Below are 15,559 nucleotides of genomic sequence, written 5' to 3' on the forward strand. Positions count from 1 at the left end.
TCCTCAGTGACCCATTCATTGTTTAATAACATGCTATTTAGCTTCCATGTGTTCAAATGTCTTTGTATGTTCTTCTTGCAATTGATTTGTAGTTTCATGCCATTGTGATCTGAGAAGATGCTTGATATGATTTCAGTCTTCTTGAACTTGTAGAGACTTAGTTTGTGCCCTAACTTGTGGTCTATCTTTGAGAATGTCCCATGTGCACTTGAGAAGAATGTGAATTCTGTAGTTTTAAGTTATAATTCTCTGTAGATATCTATTAAATCCATTTGGTCTAGTGCTTCATTTAGAGTCTCTATTTCCTTGCTAATTTTTTGTCTAGGGATCTATCCAGTGATGTCAACGGGGTGTTGAAGTCCCCTGCTATAAATGTATTGCTATCGATTTCTCCTTTGAAGTCCTCCAGAAGATTTTTTTTGTATTTTGGTGCTCCTATATTGGGTGCATATATGTTTATCAAGGTTATATCTTCCTGTTGGATAGATCCTTTCAATATTATGTAGTAGCCTACTTTGTCTCTAGTTATGGCGTTCATTTTGAAGTCTATTTTATCAGATATGAATATTGCTACCCCAGCTTTTTTTTTCTTTCCATTTGCTTGGAAGATTTTTCTTCCATCCCTTCAACTTTCAATCTGTGTGAGTCTTTTGTTGTGAGGTGGGTCTCTTGTAAATAGCATATAGATGAGTCATGCTTTCTTATCCAATCAGCTACTCTGTGTTTTTATGGGAGCATTCAATCTATTTACATTTAAGGTGATTATTGATATGTACTTATTTATTGCCATTTTCATTTAGTGTGGTTCTATTTTTCTTCCCATTTCTCCCACTAATTACGGCAGTCCTTTTAACATTTCTTGCAGTGCTGGTTTGGTGCTAATGTATTCCCTTAGCCTTTTTTTTTTTTGTCTGGGAAGCTCTTTATTTGACCTTCCATTTTGAATGATAGCCTTTCTGGGTAGAGTAGTCTTGGATTCAGATCCTTGTTTTTCATGACCTTGATTACTTCGTGCCATTCCCTTCTGGCCTGTAGTTTTTCTGTGAGAAGTCAGCTGAGAGCGTTATGGGTTTTCCTTTGTAGGTAACCTGTTGCTTATCTCTGGCTGCTTTTAGGATTCTCTCTTTGTCTTAATTTTTGGCAGTTTGAATACTATGTGTCTTGGTTTGGGCCTGTTTGGGTTCTTACTTGGCCCTCTCTGTGCTTCTTGATCTTGAATGCCTTCTTCCTTCACCAAATTAGGAAAGTTTTCTGTCACCATTTTTTTGAATATATTCTCTATCCCTTGCTCATTTTCTTCTTCTTCGTGGACTCCTATGATGCGAATATTATTACGTTTCCAGTTGTCCCACAGTTCTCTTAAGCTGGCTTCCTGTTTTTTAATCTTTTTTTTTCCTTTTGATCTTCTGATTGGTTGATTTTTTCTACCCTGTCTTCTAATTCACTGATCCGGTCCTCAGCTTCCTCTGCTCTGCTTTTTAGACCTTCCAATGTGGTTTCATTTCTGATATGTCGTTTTTAATTTCCAACTGGTTGATTTTCAACATTTCCATGTCTTTACTCATGGTGCTCATGTCCTTACCCATGCTATTGAGCTTCCTCAAGATCATGGCTCTGAATTCTAGTTCTGTTAACTTACTTAACTGCACCTCATTTATCTCATCTTCTGTAGTGATCTCTTGTTCTTTCATTTGGCTTTTGTTTCTGTTTTTCACTATTTTGGCTATCACAGTGGGCTTTGGAGTCTGCCAAATTTTTCCTATGCCATGTTGGTGTTCTGCTGTTTGTGGCTCACTCTCCTGGGTTTGGTTGAGGCAGGGAGGACCCATTTTAACCACCACTGTCAAGTCTTAACTTTCCTCTAGCTTTTTTTTTTTTTTTTTTTTGCCTGGAGGCTATTAGTAGCAGTCACCTGAAGAACCTTGGTTTCTGAGTTGACTGAAAAACTACCTCAGGTACTCAGTGTAAGAGGATTTCCTGAGGGTGGGGCAGATGCTGGTTGTTAATGGGCCTCAATTAGCATTTCAATGGCCACCGGGTGGGGTTGAATCTCCAAGGGAGGGGCCGCCGCCTCTCCCCATGGCCCTTGGAAGGTGTAAGGTGACCACAGTCCTGCGTGGCTGCACTCAGCAAAAGCTCTGAGCACCCTCCAAATCCAGAGTGTCCCCACACAGTTCCAGTCCAGTCTACCTTCTCTCTGCTGGACCCCAAGGTGAGTGGCTGCTGCCAATTTAGCCTCTGTTCAGACTCTGGGTCATGGAGCCGCCTGGGACTTTTAACCTGATGGCGCTGCTCTCAACTAAGGGCAGCCAAGTATGCAGCACCAGCCGAGGGCATAGCCCTCAGCTGAATTCGCAGGACTCAGCCGGGGTCGCAGCCGAGGCGGCAGCAGCTTCCAGCCATGTCCCCTGGTCCCAGCCGAGTCTGCTGGCCCCAGCCCTGACCGCTGCGGACCGTGGGCTCCCTGCCCCCTCACGTGTCCTCGCAAGCCTACCAGGATTGAGTCAGGGTCCCTGGTTATGTGGTCCTCCAGGCTCCCTTTCAGTTGCCCCTTCCTGTTGATTTGTCTGTATTTTCGTTGTAAATCCAGTTTGGTCCTGGGAGATGGTCTGTGTAGCTCCATTTACTCTGCCGCCATTTTTTTCTCTAGTAATATCTTAATACTGAAAAATTTTTTAAATAGAAATGAGTATTATCTATTTTAATGACAAAGGGAAACTTTTATATGCATACCAGATCCTTTTCCCTGCATCTAGCTAACTTGCAGAGTCTGATTCAGAAATTTTCAGGTGGGACCCTGAAATCTACATTTCTGATAGCTCCCAGATGAAGATGCTATTTGCCCTATCACCACACTTTGAGTAGTAAGGCCTGATAGGGTCATGGAAGAAGAGAAAGACTAGTTGAAAAAAATAGTTGTGAAAAGAGAAGTAGTCAGATCATGATCAAGAAGACCCTGAATAAAAGTGACAGGAATCCCACTGAGACTAAAAGTTGCCTATGGGTTTGTGGAAAGTCCCGCTGTTAACTATTAACTTCTCTGTGTTCCTCCAACATTCACTTGCAACTAATACAGAATAATATTGAATGTAAACTATAATTGAAAACAGAGAAAATGATTAGAAATAAATTAAATTCAAATAGTTAAAAAAAAAAAAAAAAAGATGCATCCATACAAAAAAAAAGAAACAGACTCTACTAGAGAAGCAGATAGATGACAGAATACATGGACAAGGCAAAGATATAGCTAAGAGGGACTCTGTTTCTTTTCCAAGACTGCAACAGGGAGAGATGTGCCATCTGTTCCTGTAAAAATATTTTTATACAGATTGATTAGGTTTCTTTTTTTAAATTTTTGTATTAAATTTATTGAGGTGACATTGGTTAATAAAATTATATAGGTTTCAGGTGTACAATTCTATTATATATCATCTGCATATTATATTGTGTGCTTATCTCCCCAAGTCAAGTATCCTTCCATTAGCATTTATCCTCACTATGATTAGGTTTCAGTGGTACTGTTTGAACAGAAGATGCTCCAAGAACATTTAGCATATATGTACTTTTTGAAGGCTGATCTAGAAATTCATCACCATGTTCAGTAGAAAATAGTATCTTAGGCAAAATGCATCTCTTATTCTCCCATGAGACATTTAGAACACAATCAATTTTTAGATTAGGAGCTGTCTGTGGTCATGTACTTACAACTTAACCTGGATATGAGAGGGCCCATTTCTCTCATTCCTGGCAAGAAACTGGTATATCTTTAGTTCTTGTAGTTAACCAGTATGCAGTCATGACTCGGGAATCTGTTGTGGTGAAAAAAAGTAAAATATGTGAGATGTACTCAAGGACATGTTCTTTTCAAAGGTGGAGTATATTTTTCTCAACTCTCCTAGGGTATGACCATGCTTCGATGCCACACACTGATTTATCTTTGAACAAATCAAATAACTTGTCTGAACCACACTTTCCTTAACTATACAGTTCAAGGGGTACAGTAAAATATGCAGTCTCTTTAACCCTTTCCACTATTTAAATTGTGATGTGGGTCTTAGAGAAATGGTATTTATCTTAAATTAAAGTGATTATAGTGATACTAACTTATAACTTGATTTGATATGTTGACATTGAACTAATCACAATGCTTGCATTGATGATCAATGGAGAGAGAACTAGGTCATGTTTTAACATTTTGATTTTGATTTAGGGTTATGAATAAGAAAGGGACTTTGGAGTCAAGGTGTCTGGTTCAAATCCCACTTTTACTATTTACTAACAGTATGACACTGAGCAAATTATTTAAACTCTCCTTGTTGAAGTTTCTTTCATTGTAAAGTGGAGATAACAGCATATATTTCATAGAGTTATTGTATACTTGTTCTTTGGGTTTTTTCTATTATAACCATTTATAATTACTGAATATATATAACTTTTAATATCATTTTATGAGTTATGTAAATGTTATACTACATCCAAATACAGAGAAATGAGACAGATGGCAAAAAGATCATGACAGAAATAATCTAGAGTGCTTGCTTTTTGAAATAAAAGTCATAATACTGGACTACCTTCCATTGACCTGCCTTTCTTATTTTGAGAAAATTCTACTTCAACTCAGATAGCAAGGTTACAGTACTGCCCCATCCCCACTAAGCAAAAAGACAACATCAATACTGAGATTTAGGAATGAGCCTTTCTGGTGCTGTGAGACCACAATATCCAACCAAACAATTTGGATTGACTTATGACTGAAAGGGGAAACTGTGATGGAGGAGGCCTTATGTAAAGTAACCTCACAGGGTAATCTGATCATAAATTCCTAAATGGGAAGGTCATGGTGGGTAGCCATGCCCAGGCATATAACCTTTTAGAAAAGATTTATCCTTGCCTTGTGCCAGTACCAGGCTGTTTTGATTATAGTAGCTTTGTAGTATAACCTGATATCTGGTATTGTGATCCCACCTACTCTGTTCTTCTTTTTCAAGATTGCTCTGGCTATTCAGGGTCTTTTTTGGTTCCATATGAACTTTTGAACTATTTGTTCTAGTTTTGTGAAATATGTCATTGGTATTTTGATGGGGATTACATTGAATCTATAGATTGCTTTGGCTATATAGACCTTTTAATGATGTTAATTCTTTTAATCCATGAACAAGGTATGTGCTTCCACTTTTTTATATCTTCCTCTGTTTCTTTTTGCAATGTCCTGTAGTTTTCTGCAAATAGGTCCTTTACTTCTTTGATTAAGTTTATTCCTAGGTATCTTAATTTTTTTGTTGTAATGGTAAATGGGATTGCTTTTTTTTCCTCTTTTTTTGAGTTTATTATTGGTGTATAAGAATGCTGTTGATTTCTTGACTTCAATTTTGTATCCTCCTACCTTGCTGAATTTGTTTATTAAATCTAGCAGATTTTTGATGGAGTCTTTAGGGTTTTCTATGTATAATGTCATGTCATCTGCAAATAATGGACAGTTTCACTTTCTCCTTTCCAATTTGGATCCCTTTTATTTTTTCTTCATGTCTGATTGCTGTGGCTAAGACTTCCAGTACTTTGTTACATAAGAGTGGTGAAAGTGAACATCCCTGTGTTGTTCCTGGTCTTAAGAGAAATGCTTTTAGTTTTTGCCCATTGAGTGTGTTGGCTGTAGGTTTTTCATATATGGCCTTTATTATGTCAAGATATGATCCCTCTATTCCCAAATTGCTGAGCGTTTTTATAAGAAATGGGTGCTGGATTTTATCGACTGCTTTTTCAGAGTCTATTGATATGATTATATGATTTTTATCTTTCATTTGTGTTTATGTGGTGTATTACATTTATTGATTTGTGAATATTGTGCTATCCTTGCATTCTTGGGATGAATCCCACTTGGTTATGGTGAATAATTTTTTAGATGTATTGCTGGATTCAATTATGTCAGTATTTTGTTCAGGATTTTGGCATCTATGTTCATCAGGGATATTGGCCTATAGTTTTTTTCTCTGTAGTGTCTTTTTCTGGTTTTGGAATTAGAATTATTCTGGCCTCATAAAACAAGTTTGGGAGTCTTCCTTCTTTTGGTATTTTTTGGAATAGTTTGAGGAGAATGGTTGTTAGTTCTTCTCTGAATGTTTGGTAAAACTCCCCCGTGAAGCCATCTGGGCCTGGGCTTTTGTTTGCTGGGAGAGTCTTGATTACATCTTCAATTTTCTTAGTTGTTATTGGTATGTTCAAATTTTCTGTCTCTTCCTGGTTCAGTTTTGGGAGAGTGTGTGTTTTAGAAATTTGTCCATTTCACTTAGATTGTCCAATTTGTTGCTGTATAGTTGTTCATGGTATTTGTTAACGATCCTTTGTTTTTCTGTGGTGTCAGTTGTTACTTCTCCCTTTCATTTCTGATTTTGTGTATTTGAGTTCTCTCTCTTTGAGTTTTGGTGAGTCTAGCTAAGGGTCCATCAATCTTGTTTATCTTTTAGAAAAACCAGCTCTTTGTTTCATTGATCCTTTGAGTTGTTTTTTTTTAGTCCCTATGTCATTTATTTCTGTTCTGATCTTAACTATTTCTTTCCTTCTACTTGCTCTGGGGTTTTGTTTTTGTTTGCTTTCTTGTTCTTTAAATTGTCTGATTAGATAGTCAATTAGGAATTCTTTTTGTTTCTTGAGGTAGGCCTGTAGTGCTATGAACTTCCCCCTCAGAACTGCTTTTGCTACATCCCCTAGACTTTGTGTTGTTGGATGTTAATATTCATTGGTTTCCAGGAATTTTTAAATTTCTTCCTTGATTTTCTTGGTAACCCGTTTATTGTTCAATAACATGCTATTTAGTCTCCATGTGTTTAAATGTCTTTGCATGTTCTTGTTCCAATTGATTTCTAGTTTCATGCCATTGTGATCTGAGAAGATGCTTGATATGATTTCAATCTTCTTGAACTTGTGGAAACTTAGTTTGTGTCCTAACACGTGGTCTATTTTTGAGAATGTCCCATGTGCACTTGAGAAGAATGTGAATTCTGTAGTTTTGGGGTGTAATTCTCTGTAGATATCTTTAAATCCATTTGATCTAGTTCCTCATTGAGAGTCTTTGTTTCCTTGTTACTTTTTTGTCTAGAGGATCTATCCAGTGAAGTCAGCGGGGTGTTGAAGTCCCTTGCTACGATTGTGTTGCTGTCGATTTCTCCTTTGAAGTCCTCCAGAACATTTTAAATATATTTGGTGCTCCTATATTGGATGCATATATGTTTAGCAAGGTTATATCTTCCTGTTGGATAGATGGTTTCAATATTATGTAGTGGTCTTCTTTGTTTGTAGTTCGCCTTCATTTTGAAATCTATTTGATCAGATATGAATATTGCTACCCCAGCCTTTTTTTCCTTTCTGTTTGCTTGGAAGATTTTTTTTCCCCACCCTTCACTTTCAACCTATGTGAGTCTTTTGTTGTGATGTGGGTCTCCATGCATGCCTTTTAAATGACCTATGCACTGACTTACTCGGCCTCACTCATTCTAACCTTCTGCACTGGGGCAACAGTTTAAAAGGTGCTAGGGACAAAGAGGGAGGAACTGAATCTGGCTTCAGGTCAAAGGCTGGAGGAGAAGCTCTCTTCTACAGAAGTACTGACAGAGGCCATGGTTTCTTAGTTGTGTGGATTCCCTACACAGAACATGAGCTGTGTTCCATATATGAGTCTCCATTAACTCAATACCTTTGTCCCTACCCAGGTGATTCCCTGATACTCCACTTCACCCAACCTGAGGGCCCACTCTTATTTCCAGTGGCTTTACCATACTGACAGCCGGTCTTGAGGCAGACTTTCCTAAAAATCTCTCATAGGTTCTCAAACCCTAAACAAGGAGTATTTGGCTTTGGGATGCCCCATACTTCTTGCTACGTGACCCCAATCCTGGCACTTGAGGTAGCCATCCTTCTTTCACATCTTGGCCTCTCCTAGGTAGTTCTGAGCCCAGAAATAATAAGAGCCATCTGCAGATTGCTTTGTAGCTAAGCTGGGTTGCCTCAGGCAGAACACAGGTGGCAGCTGACCTTGGCCTGCAACTCCTGGAAAGCCCCAGAGCTAGTGCACCTGGTGGACAGCTTCAGACCATGCAGAAGCACCACCCAGCCATCTACATGAATGACATACTCAAGGGATAAACTCATTGGGCACCAGAGCCCTGTTAAAGCAAGTCCTGCTCCATTAGATCAGTCTCTACAGAGCAACTCCTCTGTTGTAGCCTATCAGCTAGGGGTAAATCCCTCTCATTGAGGTGCCAACAGAAGTCAAGGCTTACCTACAAGAAGAGGGTGCATACAGCTTGCACAGGATATGTACCTGAGTACCCAACTTGGGTGACTGAGGAGGCTGCAGGACACCTATTACATAAAGTCACTCTACCAAGATTGTAAGACATAACAGCTCTACTTAATACATATAAACATACACAGCAAGGCAGCCAAAATGAGGAGACAAATAAACATGTCCCAAATGAAAGAACAGAACAAAACTCCAGAAAAATAAATCTAAATAAAATGGAGACAAGCAATCTGCTAGATACAGAGTTGAAAACACTGGTTATAAAGATGCTCTATGGACTTAGTGAGAACTTCAACAACAAAAAAATAGAAAAAAATAGAGGTAGAAAACAAAAGCAATGCAGTCAGAAATGAAGAATACATTGACAGAAATGAAGAATGCATTAGAAGAAATCAACAGCTGAGTAGATGAAAAGAGGATCAAATCATTGATTTGTAAGATATGAAAGCAAACCACATCCAATTCGAATGGCAAAAAATAAATTAAATTAAATTAAACAAATGAAGATAGTTTAAGGAGCCTCTGGGAAAATTTCAATCATATCAACATTTGCATCATACAGGTGCTGAAAGGAGAAGAGAGAGAATAAGAAATTGAAAACTTTATTTTTTTTTTGAATATAATTTTATTGATTTCAGAGAGAGAGGAAGCAAGAGGGGGAGATAAAAACATCAGTGAGAGAGAAACATCAGTCAGCTGCCTTCTGCACGCCCCCTACTGGGGACCGAGGCCACAACCTAGATTGTACCATGACTGGGAATGGAACTTGTGACCTGGTGTACTGAACAATGTTCCACCCACTGAGCCATGCCGGCTGGGCTTGAAAACTTATTTTAAAAAATAATAACTGAAAACTTCCCTTACTTGGTGAGGGAAATGGACATACAAATCCAGGAAATGCAGAGTCTCAAACAAGATGAACCCAAAGAGGCCCACACCAACAAACATCATAATTAAAATGCTAAAGGTTAAAGACAAAGGGAGAATTTTAAAAGCAGCAAGAGAAAGGCAATTATTTACCTACAAGGAAATCCCATAAGATTTTCAGCTGCTTTCTCAAAAGAACCTTTGCAGGCCAGAGGGATTGAGATGAAATATTAAAAGTGATGAAAATCAAGAACTTACATCCAAGATGACTCTACTCAGCAAAGCTATCATTTAGAATCAAAGGAGAGATAAAGAGATTCCCAGACAAGCAAAAGCTAAAGGAGTTCATCACCACCAACGCAGTATTACAAGAAATGTTAAAGGGTCTTCTTTAAGAATAAGAAAAAATATAAAATATATAAATAATAAAATAGCAATAAATACTTATCTATTAACAAATAAAGTAAATGCAGATGTATTAAATGCTCCAATCAAAAGACACATGGTACCTAAAGTGATAACAAAACAAGACCCTTATCCTGTCTATAAGAGACTGGCTTCAGATCAAAAGACACACACAGACTGAAGGTAAAGGGATGGAAATAATATTTCATGAAAATAGAAGCAACAACAAACAAACAAAATATACTTTAAAACAAACTCTATAAAGAGACAAAAACAGACCCACCAACCCCACTTCTGAGTATTTATCTGAAGAAACACTAAATTGAGAAGATATATACATTCATATGTTCATTGCAACATTATTTACAAAAGCCATGATATGGAAGCAACCTAAGTGTCCATCAGTAGATGAATGGATAAAGAAGAAGTGATGCATGTATACAATGAAATATGACTCAGCCATAAAAAAGAGTAAAATGTGGCTTTTTGCAACAATATGGATAGACCTATAGGGTTTAATGTTGAGCAAAATAAGACAAAGACAAATGCCATATGATTTCACTTATATGTGGAATCTGAAAAACAATAAACAAACAAGCAGAACAGAAACAGACTCATAGATAGAGAAAACATTTTGATATTTGCAAGATGGGAGAGGGGTTGGAGGAATGAGTGAAAAAAGGTAAAGGGATTAAAAAACAAACACGAATTGGTAATTACAGAACTGTCATGGTGATGTACAGCATAGGCAATATAGTCAATGATGTAATAACTATGTACGCTGTCAGATGGGTACTAGATTTATTAGGGTGATCACTTTGTAAGTTGTAGAAATACCCAATTACTGGTTGTACACCTGAAATATATTGTACGTCAACTGGAATTTACAAAGAAATAATTATTTCAAAGTAAATCTAATTTTTAAAATGAGTATTCATGCCTGCCTGGTGTGGCTCAGTGGTTGAGCATCGATCCATGCATCAAGAGGTCACTGGTTCAATTCCTGGTGGGGGTATATGCCTATGTTGTGGGCCATATCCCCAGTGGGGGGCATGCAGAAGGCAGCCAATCAATGTTCTCTCTTATCGATGTTTCTATCTCTCTCTCCCTCTCCCTTCCTCTTTCTCTAAATTCAATAAAGAAAAAAAAATTTTTTGGGGGGGTACGTGCCCCTAGCGAGAACTGAACCCAGTACTCTCTGGTCCACAGGCTGATGCTCTAACTGCTGAGCCAAACCAGCCAGGGCAAAAAAAAAAAATTTTAATGAGTATTCATGAGGGATGAGATGAACCAAAGAACTTATATGCATGTATGCATGACCAATGGACATAGACAACAATGCCAGGGGGTAGGGGGTGGGCTCGGGAGGAGGAGGTCTAGGGGGGGGAAAGGAGGAACATCTGTAACAAAAATAAGTTAATAAAAATTGAAGGAAAAAAAATAAATGAGTATTCATTTTCTCCATTACTTATTGCATGATCTAGCCTTTATTCACTGAATTAAAATGCCATATTTTATTATATATTAAATTATTAAGTGTACTTGGGTCTGTTTTGGGACTTTCCAGATGAATCAGTCTATTTCACATGTCACATATTATTTTTGTTGTATAATATGACTTTATATTTTGTAATGTAAACACTCTCACACATTATTCTTATTCCTCAAATGTTTTTTATTAGTCTCTCATTTTTTTCCCAAATGACATTTAGAATAATTTTATCCATTGGTGCTACAAATATATGCTGAGTGTTTATTCTGTGCTAGGTGTTGTGCACGGTGCTGGGATTCATAGGAACTAAGATAGACAGTGCAAAGTTCACTTCCAAAAACTCTGTATTCTTTTTTTTTTTTTTTTCATCCTCACCTGAGGACATTTTTCCATTTTTGTTCAGATAGGGTGGGAGGGAGAGAGAAACATCGACGTGAAAGGGACACATTGAGTGGCTGCCTCCTGCACAACCCCAACTGGAGCCGGGGACAAACTGCAACCGAGGCATGTGCCCTTAGCAGGAACCAAACCCGGGTTTCTCTGGACCGCAGGCCGACGCTCTAACCGCTGAGCCAAACCAGCCAGGGCAAAACTCTCGATTCTGATGAAGATTGCATTAATCTTATAAAATAACTTGGGAGTAATGTAATCTTTGTGACAGTCAGTTTAAGTTCTTTATTTATTTGATATTTAAAGAATATCTTAGCAATGTATTAAAGTATTTTTATATATATATTATTGGTATTTAAAATGCATTTTTTGTTTTATTTTTGCTATCAGTGGGATACTTATTTAATCGATTATTATACTTAGTTATATAGGAATCTATTTTCTTAGTAAAATCTCTACCTCTTAAACTCTTGATTCACTAGCAATTGTTCTATGGACTATCACTTTCTATGCTGATAATGATACTTTCACTTCTTTTCAATATTCATACCTCAGTTTTTTTTTAAGTTGTATTAGCAAAAAGTTCCAGAAATAATGTTTAATTGTACTAAGAGCCAGTATTCCTATTGTTTGTGTGTATTTGACTCTAAAGCTAATAATTCTAGAGTTTTACTAAATATGTTTAAAATGAGTTGAGATGATGATGATGATGATGATTTTAATGACTACACAGAATAGAAAATAATGTAAATTTAGAAAATTTTCAATTAATCATTCTAATTAATATTAGAAACAAATATGCTTTGGGTTTAGAATTATAATTTTTAAAGTAAAGTTATTTTAGGATTATTTCATTTAATGTAATTGCAAGCCCAAATAAAGTTTTCTATTTTCACCTCAACTTTCTTTCATGGTCTAAATATCCAGCAGACTTCCCTATCTCTAGAAACATCTGGCTCTGTCCTGAGTATGTAGGTAGAACAAAATTGGTTAAAGGATTTAGATTCATCCACAGTGACGTTAAGCTCTGGTCTGGAGGATATCATGAGAGACCAGATATATCTCCCAGGAGTTATTTTTCAGGCTTCTTAATGTTTCTAAACTGGGAATCAAGAATATTCTCACTGGGAATGGAATTACTTGTGCCGTTCTCTAAGTACATAGTCTTCTGAACTCACATTGTTCAGATTTGCTTCCCTCTGAGTAGAAAACACCTATAGTGATGGCAGAATGTGGGCCAGGTCAATGCCCAAGGAATCTTCAACCTCTGCCATGGGACTCCCCTGATTCAGACCATATAAATAGAGATGTTAGCACTGAAGGGGACCTTCAAGATCAGCTAACTCCATCACTCAGTTTGTCAGTGAGAAACCACCCAGAGAAGGGAAGTGACTAAGGTGATAAAGAGTATAGGTAACATGCTGGGATAAGAATGTGAGTTTCATGACTCTGAATTCAGTGTTCATTTCACCATCATGCTGATTTAAAAATGTATAATTGTCTTCTATTATCCTAATGAACCATTAAATGAATTCCATTTTGATTTGTGTCTGATAAAAAGCAATAAAATATTTTATCAAAATTTCAAGTCAATTTATATTTCTTCTCATTATATTCAAGCCTCAATCTGCTTGCACTATTTTATATGGTGCCTTACTGGGAAATTTCTTGTGTCTCTGAAAATAATCTGAGCAATGGTGTACACACACCTTTAGCTTGCCAAGAATGTAGGACTGCGTTTTTTCTAGTCATTACAGGGCTGATTTTGTAAAGGACTGTACTTCAAAGACTAAGCTAAACATCAGTTCACCATTGTTTTCTGTTCCAAATAAAAAAATCATGTGGTATCTGTTAATGGTTCCATTGTAAATATTAGAGAACACGCTGCTCAAAACAGAGTGGGGAAAACTAAAATGACAGGGGTGTGAGGGGGAGATGGAGTGCTGATTTTGTCCTTGAATATTAACAGTTCCATGTTGTGAGGTTTGTGTTGGTTTAATGTTGGCAGATGGTCCTATTATTGAAATTTTTTCTACCAAAAGTAACCCGCATGTTTTTTTTCTACGAACATGTACCCTCCCAGAATAATACTACCAGTGATTTTTGTGGAATAGCCATTGTTTTTCAAGGGATGATTGTGTCCTCTTTTGGCTAGATGACAACTAATTACTTTAGTAATGACAATATGTAGAATAGATGTCTAAATCAAATTAACACACATTTTATTTATTTTGTTATAAATTTCAACTGAATAACAATTCAGCAAATGGGTCTATTATAATTTAGGTGACAGGATATGGAAAACATAATCGTGATACAATGGCAGCGAGTTTAAGTATAAAGATACTAAAAACAGTGTTAAGAATTTTATATATGGCATAGCTGTTTGTGTAGTCATTTTAAGTTCTCCTCTAAAAATAAAACTTCTGGTGTTGAAACTGTGAGGGAATTTTCTGAAAGGGGAATATAATTTCATTTCTCTATTTGTCCTCTTCTACAGGAGGTCACCAAAGCAGTCCAACCTCTCTTACTGGGAAGAATCATAGCTTCCTATGATCCAGATAACAAGGTGGAACGCTCCATTGCGATTTACCTAGGCATAGGATTATGCCTTCTTTTTATCCTAAGGACACTGCTCCTGCACCCAGCCATTTTTGGCCTTCATCACATTGGAATGCAAATGAGGATTGCTATGTTTAGTTTGATTTATAAGAAGGTAATACTTCCTTGCACAGTCTCTATGCTACATGGAATGGCATCATGTTTTAAATGCCTTTCAGGTATAAATTAGAGATAAATGCTGAAACCAATTTTGTAAGTCTGAAGTAAATGGCAGCAATAATTAATGTTGCTAATTTTTCTTGAAAATTTAATTCACTTTAATAATTATTGAGCACCTTCTATAATCTGAGTGTAGTATAATTTCATTTTTGTTTTTATTTCACTAGTCATGTCATCATTTTCTGGAATCCCCATTAAAATGATTCTTACCATCAGCATAAGTTATTGACAAAATACTGTCGTATGGTAAAATGCCATGTATCCCAACAATAGGAGTATAGTATGTAATTGTCAATGATAATCTAAGCCCTGAAAGTTTTCACTTTAACTAGTTATGACACAGTGGGGTGGAGTATTCACCTATCCACTGCCTTATTTTGAGTTAGATTTTTGTCATCCTGTGAATTCTGCAAATTAAAAAAATTTAGAACAGCACATGGATGGCAACGGTAAGAACCTTCTATGGTTTTCTGTGTGCACTGTCCAGACAAGAACCAAGTTGCTGAAGCATGATTTAGGTAAATTCAGGTTAAGATTTAGCTACCCTGCAAACACAATTTAAGGTGGTTTTTAATAATGTGTTGTTTTCACCAACCTGATTCAAGACTATATGTGACTGATTAGATCTACCAAGTCATTAGATTGAACCATTTGGATACTGCTTTATCCTCATTCTCTCTTTTCTTCTCCCAGTGTAAAACCTTTAATTAATTGGCTTATAAGGGTATTGGATCTGAAACTCCTTCTAGAAAATAACCCATAACATTTCAATATTATACATGCAAGTTCAGTTGTGCTGTAAAACCTTGATAGCCATACTTTATTGTTCAAGGAAGTCTTTTATGGAGGCACAAGAGAAAAATGGAGTCCACAGTTTCATTAAATCACTTAAGCTGCAGCCTCATCAGTTCACAAGTACTGGGAAAGCGTGGGTGATAAAGCAACAACAATTTTATTTTGATCCAGCAATTTTACATCAGTGAAGAAATTATTAGATATTATTTAGAAGGTAAAATCTACACAGCAAGCATATTAAAGAAAGTCAAATCCAGTTTAAAAAATATTTGTAGCAGTGCTTATTACCATAATATAAGTAATAGCTAATGATGTACATAACAAGCTTCTAGTGATTTAGGTATACTATCTCATATGAACCTCTTCAAAACTTTCTGTGGTAGGAGCTATTATCCCTATTCTATGGGTACAAAATTTTAAGAAACTATGACCTAAAAATATAGAACATTGTTCAACACTTGTTTAAATTTTTTAAAATGTGCAAATTATAATCCTTGAAGTGGATGGTTTTCCAAGTATTAGGGAAAAGTAAA

General features: G+C 36.7%; 1 protein-coding gene across 1 annotated transcript in view; it reads left to right on the forward strand.

Annotated features, from left to right (window-relative positions):
• The window catches only part of CFTR (CF transmembrane conductance regulator), a 241,327-nt gene that overhangs the window by 47,475 nt on the left and 178,293 nt on the right, over window positions 1–15,559 (forward strand). The window contains exon 4 of the mRNA XM_036246835.1: window positions 13,951–14,166. Within this exon, the coding sequence (XP_036102728.1) occupies window positions 13,951–14,166 (216 nt within the window). The remainder of the gene's footprint in view (window positions 1–13,950; window positions 14,167–15,559) is intronic.

This window comes from Molossus molossus, unplaced genomic scaffold (assembly GCF_014108415.1).
Source record: "Molossus molossus isolate mMolMol1 unplaced genomic scaffold, mMolMol1.p scaffold_m16_p_7, whole genome shotgun sequence".
NCBI classification, from domain to species: domain Eukaryota; kingdom Metazoa; phylum Chordata; class Mammalia; order Chiroptera; family Molossidae; genus Molossus; species Molossus molossus.